This window comes from Artemia franciscana, chromosome 19 (assembly GCF_032884065.1).
Source record: "Artemia franciscana chromosome 19, ASM3288406v1, whole genome shotgun sequence".
NCBI lineage: Eukaryota > Metazoa > Arthropoda > Branchiopoda > Anostraca > Artemiidae > Artemia > Artemia franciscana.
This window is the reverse complement of record NC_088881.1, coordinates 2,256,518-2,270,898: the sequence shown is the minus strand read 5'-3', so window position 1 is coordinate 2,270,898 and position 14,381 is coordinate 2,256,518. Positions and strand designations below refer to the sequence as shown.

At 35.1% G+C, this 14,381-nt stretch overlaps 2 protein-coding genes across 5 annotated transcripts in view; one reads left to right on the top strand and one right to left on the bottom strand.

Moving 5' to 3' along the window:
- Positions 1-358: 358 nt before the first annotated feature.
- LOC136039637 (uncharacterized) lies at positions 359-802 on the bottom strand. Its single transcript, XM_065723535.1, has one exon. It carries the CDS (start codon positions 800-802, stop codon positions 359-361), a length of 444 nt encoding a protein of 147 aa, XP_065579607.1.
- Positions 803-4,305: 3,503 nt separating this feature from the next.
- LOC136039162 (signal recognition particle receptor subunit beta-like) overlaps positions 4,306-14,381 on the top strand; it is a 48,185-nt gene continuing 38,109 nt past the window's right edge. Inside the window, exons 1-2 of one of the 4 annotated variants that reach the window (XM_065722668.1) lie at positions 4,306-4,384; positions 13,549-13,652. In XM_065722668.1, coding sequence (XP_065578740.1) covers positions 13,577-13,652 — 76 coding nt within the window. In that variant the 5' untranslated portion in view covers positions 4,306-4,384; positions 13,549-13,576. Of the gene's footprint in view, positions 4,385-4,423; positions 4,443-5,973; positions 6,100-8,677; positions 8,809-13,548; positions 13,653-14,381 lie in introns of those variants that run through there. The other 3 variants (XM_065722672.1, XM_065722669.1, XM_065722671.1) reach the window with 3 other exon arrangements.

The following is a 14,381-nucleotide window of genomic DNA, read 5'->3' as shown; positions in this document are numbered from 1 at the left end:
AGCTGATAAGACAGTGGTCTATATGGTTTCTAACTGCATGGGAGGTCCATGAATACTTGTGGACGTCTCTATGAGGAAAATGGCTGCATCCTATCACCAGATCATTAGCCATTGCAAAGTCGATTAGCATCGTTCTATTCTCGTTACGTACGCCCATTCCGTGCCTACTGAGTGCCTTTGGGCAGTAGGACTCATCGTTGCCAACGATGGCGTTTATGTCGCCGAGAACACACATGATGTCATCTTTCGGAATGATATTGACCACTCCCTATAGAGTGTGGTAGAATTCTTCTTTGGTCTCGACTTCTGCGACGTTAGTAGGGGCGTAGCAAACTACTACAGACAATTTTGCTTGTCGTCAAGTGAAACGTACTACGAAAATTCTTGACGATATGGGAGTCCATTTCAAGAGAGATCTTGAAGTTTCCCTCGTCATGGTGAGCGCAACTCCTCGTTCATGCCTACTTTCGATGCTGCTGTTGAGGATCGCAGAATGGTCATCAAGTTGTTGCTCTCCGGAGCCAGTCCATCTTACTTTGGACAGTGCCAAGATGTCTAGATGGTATCTGTGCATCTCCTCGAGTTGTAGTTGGGACATTGTGTGGACATTCCAAAAACCAAATCGTAGGTTGTTGTTTGCTTTTAAAAAGTGTGTCCGGGGGCAGGCGTTTGTCGTCGTCAGTAGGGGCTCAGATCCGAGGCTCTTCTTTAACGTTTCAGCTGCAAGAGAACGTTTCTCCAGAAGAGTACTCCTCTGGTTCTCGGGAGCGGATTGCAAGTCCGTTGCCCAGCCCTCCTCCATTGCCCAGGCTTGGGACTGGCTGCAGAGAGGCACGAATTGTGCTCCCAAACAGGCGGAGTTTAAGGTCTAAGGTTCAAAATTTTGGTTTTCTTTTTTAAGGTTTTTGAATTGTTGTAATCCTTTGTTAAATGTATACAAATATTTTTGCAATTACCGGTTTTCCGCTCTTTAAGCAATTTAAGGTCTTTTCATACTCAAGTCCACTCAAAGATATTTGATTATTACAGCAAGTTTGATTTCCAACAATGATTATTACTAAGCTTCAACTTTTGATTTACTTTTTAAGATTTTTCAATTGTTGTAATCTCTTGTCAAAACATATGCAAATATTTTTGCAACTACCAGTTTTTTACTCTTTAAGCAATTTAATATAAACTTTTCCATACATGAAAATTTTGAATTTTTACACATAAGTTTGACGGGTGTCACAGCGTCATTGCAATACTGATGTTGATAAAAATGAAGTCACTCACATACATATTTTTTTCCAGACTTAAGACAAGACTCTTAACAAATTTTTTCAAACTTTGACTTATCTATATCCTTTTCTTTGACCAGAATATCCCAAGCTGCTAATTTTCCCGAAAAAATATGGAGCCGTTTTCGGGAAAAAATACATACATAGATACATATATAATTGTTGCTCGATTATACAGATAGTATATGTAAACGCACTCTTTTTAAACAGGTAATTGTTTGTCTATTTGTGCATTACCAGGAAACCAGGCCCAGGGTAGTCAATATATGGTAGACTTTTATATATTTGATTCTCTAGTTACGCGAAAGCATAATCATCAGGTTAAAATTTTTTGAAAGACCACATTGCTTTCTATTACGAGAAAATAAAAGTCCAAATGGGGATAAGTCCTTTTACTAGACAGGGAAACACTTACAAAAAGTTCTGAATATTTCGATCATATATACAGTGACCGTCAACAGCAGATTAATTTTTTTTTCAGCATGAAAGTTTTTGTTTCAACTGTAACACTTAATCTATCTGCTGATCAGGATCACTGTACATATGATCGAAATATCCAGAACTTTTTGTATTTGTTTCACTGTCTATTAAAAAGACTTATCCCTATTTGAACTTTTAATTGTTTGTCCTCATTTTATTCATTAGTTTTAAGTCATGAGGGGTCAAATTAGCATATTCATCGAATTAAGGAATTTCGGTGTGAATTTAATTTCTCCTTACTCTAAATTTATCAAAGAATCAATCATTTTATAGGATTGTTGTCTCCTATGACGCATTCTTGTTTGCTTTGTCGCTTATTTCCCGAACACAGATCCCGTTAATGATTCGATGTTATCACCCCTTTCGCATATCTAGCAACTGCAGATTTCTTCCTCCGTTATTTCCATTTGGGTTTCGTTGCAATACCTGTTACCATATGTCTTCTAGCTACAAATCTCTTTGGGCTCTATTTTCGTGCATCATCAACTCAGACCATTTTTCAAGCACTTTAAAGAAGCTGTGTGGATTCAATCGAAGTTACTTTTGCGTTACTTATGCATACGAAATTGCAGTTTGATCTAATTCATATATAATTTTATATTACAAAAGTGAGTAGAACTAATGTTTGTACTGAGGCCTTAAACAGCTCCTTATTGTGTTCTAATACCCCAATAGTAGTGGAAGGAAAGCGGGAAAAAAGATGCTGTCCATGCAAAAGAAAGTAATTTTCCTTAGTTTTCCAGCCAATGGCTTTTCTTTGTTATTCAAGACAAGTGAGTATAAGTTTTCTAGATAGGGGTATTGGCCAAGAAAACTCCAATGATTGATGTAATTTTATTTGGATATGATGCCTCTATTATGGATTTCAGGTAATTTTTTCGGTTACTATGGGCCGATTACAATTAAATGGAAATCTGTTATTTCTCTTTCCATTGTTTTTTCTTTAGCTATACAGAAGAGTTTGTTAACCTGTTTAATTTCTTATGTGTCATAAATACTAAAAAAGATACAACCACTGCTAAAAGAAAAATGACATAATTAATGTTTTTAAATTTATACAGCTACGACGTCACTCATATGCGTTTTTTTCGCAAAAAGTAAGACTCTGAATGAATTTTCTAAAACTCGTGACCTACCCAGATCTTTTTTCAAGCCAGAAAATCCCAGAGTAAAGAAATATGGAGCCGTTTTAAAAGAAGAATTTATACATAAAAAATACACAGTGGCTCATCTAACGGTATAAGATGAAAATATATAACCGAATATTTTTTTTTTGCTCTTCACTTTCGTTTTTGGTTCGTTGTGGTTCTCGCTGTCACTTGTTTTCTAACTGAATATCTCTTTCTTCTTTGGCTGCGATTCTTCGTGTCGCTGGTCTTTTAACCTTTGCTCTTTGTTTTGGAATGCCATCACTTCCAAAATCTTTTCAATGCGCTTTATTTTTAATTGCATGGATTGGTCTTTGTTGTTCAAACTGTTCATTTTCTGCCATTGAGAATCTACGTTTTTAAAAATAAATTATGGTTTTCAATATTTGAATTTTTATTTGTTTTGGTCGCTCTAAAGGCGTTTCTTATTGTTATACGAAATTAATAAATAAAAAAATAGAAATTCTTTGTTATGATGCACTTAAAGTTTAACTTTATGCTTTTTTAACCTTAACATGCCAGACTATCAGATTGCTCGAACGTTTCACCTTTGATTTTTTTTTTGCAATGGCCATTTATTATGAAGTTAAAGTGCCAGGCTTATAAACTATTTGAATTTTTCATTGGTATCAAGAAAATTTTTATTTTTATGACAAAAATGAAGGGTTTGTGGTTTCAAGGAAAATTTAATTTTCATGAGTTTATTTTCGGTTTTTCATATAAAGACTGAAGAAATATTTTGGAGATCAGCAAGTTTCATACTATTAAGGCTATAACATGTATGCAACCTTTTTTCTTATAAATTGTTCCATACCTTGTACTTTATTTGCTCGGATTCATTTGTCATCTTGTATATTTTGGTTTAGTTGCGTTATTTTTCCCTCTTCTTTTCCCTTTCAGTTAGTATAAAGTGTTCCCTCAGGTTGTTGTAATTTTGAGAAGCCTAACTTTTAAATAGCCCCCCTATATGCAGGAGTTACAGACATACTATAACGCTTAACATGTTCTTTTTACATTTAGACTAAATGAGGACTTTAGGAGATCGAGAAATTACTGCTTTCAAATGAAGATCACTCATGAATTAACATGACCATCATTTGTTTTTCATATTAATAGCCCTCTTACACATGATTTAGAAGCCACAATTTATCGATTGATGTAATGATCCTAAATAGGCAGCTCTATTGTAAGCAAATTATTGGTTGTTGTCAACTTGCAGATATTTTCTGGAATATAGTCCGAAACATCAAATAACAAGCGAAAGTATTCCTAAAACTTCAAAGAGATGAATGGACATCCTATTGAATCCTCAGACCTTACAAAGATATGAGGAAAAAGATTATTGGCTTACCGATTTCTAGTGATTTTTCGTTATGGAAGTTGTTGCTGTCTGCTATCACGGCAACGCTGTCATAGCTTCTAACAGATGAAGAAGAAATATTTAGCTTGTGTTAAATTTGGCAGTCTCAATTCAAAGTAGAGTATTTCAGAGTTTGGGAAGTGATTATGGGTGCAGCTTCAGCATTTTTGATGAGTGGGTTCATATCTAGTAAGCCTGAGGGCATGGGATATCCTTCAGGGGAAATGATTGTTGGAATATTTGTGAAAAATACAAGCCTAAATGTGTTTTATTTCATATGTATGAAAACATATTTTGGGGGTAAAATTCCAGTTGAATGACTTCTTGCTATCTCAGAAGGGGTTAGGTTAAAAAAATGAAACTTCCAGGGATGGGTCTACAAGCTAAAGTATATCCCAGGAAGGTATTTGAAGTACCCACCTCCACTCCTTCTCCCCCTAGAGAGCCCTGAAATTCACCTACATGACAGGTCTATACCTATTGAAATTTTGAAAAAAACAATATTTTACCTTAATTTTCAGTTACCAGTTGCTTTTTCTCTGCCTTTAGTTCCATAAATGCAATTTCTGTTATTTGAGTAAAATTCTGAGCCATATGAATGTTTTTTTTTTCAAAATTTAGGAACTGTATTTGCATATCTTAAAAACCATGTAAATTGGGATTGAGCAAAGGTGTGAAGCTGAAAACAATTTTGTTTTACTTCATTCAAGCAGAAGATCTATTTGCAAGGTTTCACTTTTAGGCTAAACACATATATTTTTTAAGGTCATCAAAAGTTAGGACCCTCTAGAGAGAGAGAGGGAGTAGAGGTAGGTACTTCAAAATAGCCTACCGTCCAAGGACATACTTTAGCCTTTAGACCCATCCCTGAAAGTTTCATTTTCCTAACCTAACCCCTCTCTGAGATAGCCAAAAGTCACTAAACTAGAATTTTACCAAAAACATAAAAACAGTAAGACTCCTACTTTATAACCTGCAGCATGTTTCAATTAATCAGGCAAGCCCTAGGCTATCATGATTCCTTCCACATTTTTTATTTCAGTTCAGATAGGCCTAGGCTAATATTATTTCCCAAGGTAAAATTCTAGTTAATTGACTTCTTGCTATCTCAGAAAAGGCTTAGGTTAGAAAAATGAAACTTTCAGGGATGAATCTACAGACTAAAGTATGTCCTGGGAAGGTATTTAAAATAACTACCTCCACTCCTTCTCCCTCTAGAGGGCCCTGACCTTTAAAAATATATGTGTTATAAAAGTGAAACCTTGCAAAATAGATCTTCTGCTTAATTGAAGTACAACAAAATTTTTTTCAGCTTCATAACTTTGCTCAATTCCATTTTACAAGGTTTTAAAGATATGGAAATACACTTCCTAAATTTAGAAAAAAAAAATTGATATGGCTCAAAATTCTACTCAAATAAGTGGAGCTGCATTTTCAGAACTAAAGGCAGAGAAAAGCAACTAGTAACTGAAAATTAAGGTAAAATATTGTTTTGTCAAAATTCAATAGGTATAGACTTGTCATGTAGGCACATGTCAGGGCCCTCTAGAGGGAGAAGGAGTGGAGGCGGGTACTTTAAATATCTTCCCAGGACATACTTTAGCCTGTAGACCCATCCCTGAAAGTTTCATTTTCCTAACCTAAACCCTTTCTGAGATAGTAAGAAGTCAATTAACTAGAATTTTATCATTTCCCAATATTGTAATTTGTTCTGTTGTAATTTGCTCATTCAAAACTAGATTTGATCAAGCTAAGAATGCAGAGCACCTTATTTAACAAAGAAGTTGAATTATTATGGGATCCAAAACAGGAGAGAAAGATTGGTTATTAGGTTGGTATATAAGACAATCAAAGGGAGTGATGAATTTTCAGAAATGCAATCATGATATCTAGTAAGTACATTAACTGATGAGTATGATAGGTAAGACTACAGGGTCAATAAATTCCCATAATTAAATATAGAAAAAGAAATCATGTGAAAATTATGCATGAATTCATGATCAAGACCCACTAAATCCACTAACCAACCTTGTTTACACTCAAGTGACAATGAACAATTATACATGATATAATAGAAATTTTTGTTCACTAAAATTTATGCCAAATCAGAGACATTAGGTAAATAATTATATCTTGGATGGTACTTCAATTAATAAATCATTGCTTTTATGCCTCAATGTTGTATCACCCATTTCCAAACTTCATAGGCAACTACCAGAAACTGTATACTATTGTTTTTTCAAAGGGGGGAGGAACAGGATAATGTAGATCAAAGCATGAAGGATTGTACCTTAGACTGCAGTGAACAAACAGATTTGTGAATCACTTCAGAAGTTTCAAAAATATTTAGATGTAACAGCAACAATATAATCAAACTTGTTTACAAGAAAGAATAGGAGTGAGTACAAGATTTACATTCTAATCAGTGCTATAACCTACAACAGATGCTATTACCTATACTATCCACCTATTGTTGCATAATTTTAACCTCCAACAGTTCTAACTAATTAGACCACTATTCCAGTGGTTTCCAACCACTTTTTTATTGCAGCTCCTTCAAACATGTTTGTTCATATGATGTAAGATAAGATATTTTATTTCAAAAAATGTCTATCACAAGCCCCAAAGGGCCAAATTTGCATTCCAGAGTCATACAAGCAAAAAAAAAACAAAAAACAAATAAAGCAAAAAACTAAAAAACTGGCAAAACAATGCCAAAAACAAACAATATCAGAATGGCAAAATCATTCATTAGTCAAAAATATTGAGTGGCAAAATGTCAGAAAGCTAAAGAGGTAAAAACTGAAAAAAAATTAAAAAGGAGTAAAATAAGGTATATGTTAAAAAGTTTCAAAAGAGAACATATAAAAAGGGGGAGGGAGAAAAGAATCAAACAAATATGAAGCTTGGGTATCATTAGTACCAAAAAAGGGGAAAACTAGTAGTTTATTATATCAGTGATGAAGGGAACAAATTTTTTTTCATGCCTGGAGGCTATGCAACAGATGGGGGGGGGGGAGGCAAGATAGGAACAGGTTCAGAAACAGTGCATGGCAGGCAGTGTCTGGATGGGGAGTATCTTTTGGGGAACATGTTTTCCTTGCAAAGGTCTATTATTGTATTTTTTTTTTGCAAAACAGAAGAGAGACATGGATGCATTAGCTCTAATGATTCTGATATTTGACCACTTGTGATTTGTTTGGTAAAAAAGAGGCAACCAATTTAATCAGGAAAGAAACAATGATGAAATCAGTTTCAAATTTCTCAACTAAAATTTTGTGGTTAACAAGGTCTAATGCTTTTTGAGGGTCAATGGAAATTAAATTTAGCCAGCAATTAAGTTCTTTGAGAATCTTCCCAATTGAGTCAATAAAAAAAATAAAGTAATGGGAAGTAGAAGTGGGCTTGAGGTTCCTGAATTGTCTTCAGCTCAGTAAGAGGATAGGATTTTTTCTTTTACCCAATCTGTAAGGAATCCTTCATATAGTTTAGAGAACATAGGAGTGAGGGAAATAGGACAAACACCCTCAAATAGGGTTATCTGTTTTTCTTTTTCAAGGGCATTATGAAAACCTGTTTCCCAATTTGTGGGTAATGGCTAGATTCAGTAATCTCATTGAAAAGCACAGACTAAAGCTTTGAAAGGAAGTTTCTGAAAGCGCTAATAAGCAGAAACAGGGTAGTGAAAGGCAGACACTTGCTTTTCAAAGTTCCCCAATTCTTCTTTCAACCTCACACAGGGATATGGAGGGGAATGCCAGTGGAAGATCATCAGTAGGTAATTGATAAGACAATGCCAGAAGGCTCTGGACAATGGAAGCAAGGAACTTGTTAAGCTTGTTAGCAGTAACTTCTGGTATTCCGGTAGGTGAGATCAAGTTGGGCTAGATTCCTGCTGCATAACTATTTTTACCTTGGAATACCAAATTTTTGGTTTATTGGTAAGCAATTCTTCAACGTCATTCTTGTAGCAGGATCAGGCAGATTTATGTATTTCCTTTTTAATTGCTTTTCTTAATTTATTAGCTTCATCCAGATTCCCATTTCTGAAAAGATTCAATTTTTTCTAATTAGTGCTTTTATGGGTTGGTTTTTGTGAAAGGTAGTGTTTCATCAAGATTTATCCTATTTATAAATATCAGACCAATCCTCAGTACTCAACCATGTTCCAAAAGAAAGAAGGTCAGCATTTTGAAGGGGGTGGTAAGAGCCATAAGTTACTGAGAATGAATGCTTAAAATTAAAAGAGGGGGACAGGAGGAGGGAATTATGATAACTCCTACCAATGGAGGGAAAGCTAAAGGAGGACTGTAAAAATTAATGAAGTTAGTCAGAAAGACATCTAGAGAGGTATATCCCCTAGTTCTTGGTATTTTAACTATTTGCTTAACTTTTACAGAGAAGGAAATTGAATTCATCCAAACTCATTGGCGTCCCCAACCAAAAAAAAGTCTGGCATTACGGTATTTAGAAATAACAAAATCAGTGCTGGTCTGCAATTGCTGGAGAACTTTATGTTTTACATCAATGTTTTGATTAGGTGAGCAGTAGAAGAAAGCTATTGCAATGATATTATAGGGATGGGGGAGTACTTTTGGTCTAACACTTAGCCAAAGGATTTCATTGTTCTCAGATAAATTAGGAACAGGAATAATTTTAGGGAAAAGGTTGCATTTAGTAGAAACATGATACCACCCCCTTTTTTTTCCAAGTGGGTGATCTAAAGGACAGAGTTTAATAATTACTGAATATTTTGGCAAACAAGGAGACCTTAGGTCATTAGACTGCACTTCTGTAACCACTATAACATCAGATTGGTTAAATTCTGACAGTACCTTGAGTTCCATGAGTTTATCAAAATTGAGGCTTTTGGTGTTGGGGATTACAGATTTTGGCAATTTAAAGTAGCTGGGAAACATGACTGTTGATGAGTTTCAGTAATACTTGGGGTGGGTTTTAATTTTGGGCTGTGGGATGAAGTGGATAATCTTAGGGGCAGACTAATTATTACAGGATTATTTTCCATGTAGGAACTCTCAAACCAGAATCACATTGGTAGGACACCCATCAGAGGCGCCATTTGAGGGGGGTCAGGGGTGGGCAAGTGCCCAGCCCAGATTTTCCAAGGGGCCCAAGCTTCTACCACAAAGGCCTTTTTCCGGCCATAATTATCCATTATGTCCAACATAATCCATTCTGTTCAAATGATTTGAACTACTGCACGCCTATTAGCCAAAAGAGCGTAATTACCTGACGACCCTTGGGGTAATTACGCTATTTTCTATTAATCATTGTAAACTTTGAAAGTAGGTTAGATTCATAAGTCTCAAGTTCTGTCAAATGCCCCATGCCCACCCCAAGATTTGGCCCAAATGGCGCCTCTGGTACCCATTGGGAACAAAGTGCAAGGGATGGGGAAAAGGTTTCCTGGTGATATGGGAAGAAGTCAAATTGGGAATGTACTTTGTAGGGTGGGATGGTAAGGCAAGTAGATGCTGGGAAAGGGAAGTAGGGTAGAGGGTGTCTGAGAGGGGAGGGGTCAGATTTCTTTCAGCAAATGGCAGATGGAGGCAATTCCATCCACTCCCATTTGTTAAAATAATGCAAACACAACAGTTTTAGTATGAAAAACAGATTATATGAAAACAATAGGCTATTGAAAACAGTTCAGAGTATTAGAAAAGACAAACCCATTACTTTATGAGTCAGTTGTATTCTTGTCTTGTTACAAGAATGATGAAACAGACAACAGGAAAACCATAAATGTAACAGTCCCATAGCCCTGGTGTAGTAACAAACACCATCAGCAAGAAGGGGGATGGGTTGGGATGGAAGCATATTGAAGGTGGAAACAGTAAACAAGATGTTTGAAAAGGACGTAAAATAAGGAATCAAATGGTCCTACTTGTACCTTTTGAAGTGGTCAAAACCTACTTGTTTCCCCAAACATTTCTTTTTTTGTTGGAATGGTTCCTTTTCTGCCCGGATGGTGTTTCCTAAATGTCCTGAAATACTTATGATAACTTCACTTAAGAAAGTAATTTCTACTACTACTACTAACAATTCAATAAGGTGGTACCAAGCCACCTAGGCATAAACAGCTGCACAAGCTCCCTCTCTATCCCAGTCCAGTCCACTCTGCCTCACTCCACACCAGTTTTTTGAAAGCTTTACTCTTTACCCCCTCTCAAGAAGTTCCAATTCCCTTTTAATCCTTCCTCATGACTTTTTCCCACCCCATTCAGAGATGACCTGCTGTTTGTTTGGTTCCATATAAAGGGTTAAAAAGCACACCCTGTCATCCTTTATTTGCAAAATAGGTCTTTGCCATCTTAACCTTTCTTTTATTGTATCCATAGAAAGTGGGTCTAATCGACACTCTTCATGTGGATCTTTGCTTATAGTACTACTCATTTTATACAGTCTATCCATTTGATCAATTTTCTTTAGGCCTATACCTAATGTCAACTCTTACCATAACTTATTCATAGCTTTGGAAATTGAGTCTTCTTAGCATTAATTTTGAAGCTACTCTTGTGTTTTGAATCCCCAAAATTTTCAGAATTTATTCATTTTACTAACATTTATTTCTGGGACTCTCATATTTTCTGTATTTTTTAAGTCAAGGAGGGTTTTGCCTTTCTGTAGCCTTTATTAGGTTTTTAAGACATAGTCCAATTGATATTTCAAACAAAGTATGGGTAGGACACAACCCTGCTTAATCCTGGATTCCACACCATACCAAATACTAACCTCACTTCCTACCTTAACATCAGCAATATGGTTCTTGTGCATTTCACTGGTCATGCTTTTACTTATCTGGAAAACTTAGGTCAAAATCTTGGTGTAGCATTCATTGAAAGTCATAGTATAGTATCCATAGTCCTATTATTCATTAAAGCTTTTCTACTAGCTGAAACAAATGCATGTTCGTGATCAATTAAACTAAGAACTGAAGGGACTGATAGTTTATGCTTTCTAATTATTGATTTAAGAGGGAAATTTTGGTTGATGCATCCTATACCCTTTTTAATGCCTCAGTGTTCTTCTCTTAAAATTTAATCTACAGCATCTATTAATCTAATGAATGTCATCATGCTAAGTAACTTGCTTACTAAAGAAACCATGCCAATGTCTCTGTAATTACCTCACTCACTCTTATCACCTTCCTTATTAAGGATTTTGATTAGAGTTCTTCTAAAATCACTACATATTTCCCCTTTTCAATACATCAAATTCATTATTTTCAGTAATTTTTCTGTTGTTTCACAACCACCATATTTCAAAAACTCATTTACCATGCTATAAGCACCTGAAATGACCAATCATGGGAAATTTATTGCTTTTTGAGTGTTTGGAAATTCATGCAGATTTACTTTTTTTTTGCATAAAACACTAAACTTACTCTTATAACAAACAATTTACCAATTTCCATTTAACTACCCCAAAATGATTATCAAAATAAAAAATAATGTGCACACATATATCCATTTTGCATCTTACAATGTCTTTGGTCCAATTTGAAGTAAAAAAAAAAAAACTATTTTCATCATTTTAATGTTTTTTTTTTTTTTAAATAGCTTTTATGATTTTGCTGCTCTGTGCTAAATAAAAAAGATTTTTATCCTCTTGAGGCAGCTTTGGGTTCCCTCTCTTACCAGTTTAATAACTCTTTTGTAATTCGTCTTGCACTGTTTGAAACTTTCTACCAACATGTTTAACTGCGTTCAAATCTACCAAAAGTAAAAAAAAAATATATTGTACACCTGTTTTGTTTTTACACAAAATAAGCTTTTTCCTCTAGGAAATTTGAAACTTCTCATCAGCCACTTTACAAGGCTTGAAATCATCATATATAATGCTGTAAGTTTTGAGTGGGTGTACAAAGCTAAAAATTCTCCTTCAAAAACATCCCCCTTTCCCTTTTGTATGTGAGAAGGTATGACACAAAAATCATAATTTTTATTTTTCTAAAAGCCAAAGGCCTCCAGGCAATGGCTACAAAATGAAAAATTCAGTTTCAATTAATTGATACTGCATAAACATACCATTACAAAAAGCTATATCTGTGCTTTATTGCTAGCCTGAGAAATGACCTCACCTTTCAACACTTACAAAGCCCATCACTCACTATACTTGCCAGCCATCTTTCATCAAACCTACAGTCTCTATACATTTCCTTTCACATTTCACTCAATTTCTCATGCTCACATGTCATTTGACCTATACTCTCATTCATGTCTTCACACAGAGGGCAACAGTAAAAGTATCCTCCCCTGCGTCCTCTCTGAACATTGTCTTCTTGGCCCAAGTGATAAACTTTTAACCCTCAATTGAATTACATTCTTTAACTCCTCCTTTTTTAAATTCACCTTAAAAATACTTCTTTATTCCATTTCGCCTTTGCCACTGCCTATAGACATAGGGAATCAAGTTTTTCATTCTGTCAAACCTATCTTTCTTGACTGAACATATACTTTTTTTAGTTCAAATTTTCCTGTCACTACAGCAAATTTTATACTTTTCTAGCTAAAGTTTTACTGTCATTACAGCAAATTTGACGCTTTTCTTGCTTTTTTAGCTAAAGTTTTCCTGGCATTACAGAAAACCTGTTGCTTTTCCAACTTTTTTAGTTAAACATTTCCTGTCATTACAGCAAATTGGTTGCTTTTCCAACTTTTTTAGTTAAAGTTCTCCTGTCATTACAGTAAATTTTATGCTTTTCCAACTTTTTAGTTCATGTTTTCCTGTCATTACAGCAAATTTGTTGCTTTTTCAACTTTAAGCTAAAGTTTTCCTGTCATTACTGCAAATTTATTGCTTTTCAAACTTTTACGTTAAAGTTTTTCCTATCATTACAGCAAGATTGTTGCTTTTCCAACTTTTTTAGTTAAAGTTTCCCTGTCATTACAGTAAATTTGTTGCTTTCCAAAATTTAATGTTTTTTTGTCATTATCGCAAATTCGTTGCTTTTCCAACTTTTTAAGTTAAAGTTTTCCTGTCATAACAGCAAATTTGATGCTTTTTCAACTTTTTTAGTTAAAGTTTTCCTGTTCTCACAGAATGATTATTGCTTTTCCATTTTGTTCAATGAAAATACAAAAAAGGTATATTTAATGATGATACCACAAAAAGTATTTTCGAAATCTAGGGGGAACTAGGGGAAGTGGAACAGGTCCCCTACTCCCCTCAATTGATGCGACTGTGTATGCAAGAATGTATGATACACAATATAAGTAGTTAAGCCATATTTCTTTACTAAACTCATACTTTTTTTCAGTTTGTTTTCCCATTGTTAAGAAACTAATATGTCCCTAGGAAATGAATACGAGTTGGATTGGCTATCAATTATTATTGCTGTTGCAGTAATCTTGTTCTCAATAGGTAAGTTTCAATTTAATCTTTACTCCCTCTTGATTTGATTTCAGTTGTTTTAATTACACCTCATAGAATCAAAACTTAATGCAAACTACGACTACTACTACTAATAACTCACTGCAGCACCAAACCGCCTGAGGCCAACACAGCTACCAACAGCAGAGGCTTTTCAAACATACCATCTCCGAGCATGTTTCTTTCTGGAGTAAAAATTCCATCACCTACCGAAAAAAGTCGTTCTGCAGGTGTAGACAAAAGAATGATACAGTTGTACTTCCTGAAAACTTTCGTTAAAATTGAGTACAGTTTGAGCACAGACAGTTCCTTTCGCCTCTCATTCAGATATGACAAAACCTCCACCTTCACGGAATTGGTTTCACGGCCATGGTTGCCAGAATTAGCACGAGTCGTTTCTTCATCACTAAGATCAAAGCATTCATCTCCAGACAAAAAGCTACCTATGTCAGCCTCGTCAATACTTCTGAAATCCTCGACCTTTTTCGCTTCGTCCACCAAGAGTTCAACTGCTACATCCTTCTGGTTATCAGGAAACCACTTCAATTTGAAGAAAGGATGACTTGCAGTGGCAATAATATAGTCTCTTGCATGAAGAAATCTTTTGTTCAGGATCGTAGGGAATCTTTTTTCGAGACCCACAAGTAGAGCATGTACCAAAGGCTGACTAACTTTCGCCAAATCATTCAGCTTTTTAAGCTTCCTTTCAAGTGATTTGAT

Bases quoted from the DNA above. Each gene is read 5' to 3' on its own strand.
- LOC136039637 (XM_065723535.1), bottom strand. From the start codon at position 802: ATGGAGGAGGGCTGGGCAACGGACTTGCAATCCGCTCCCGAGAACCAG.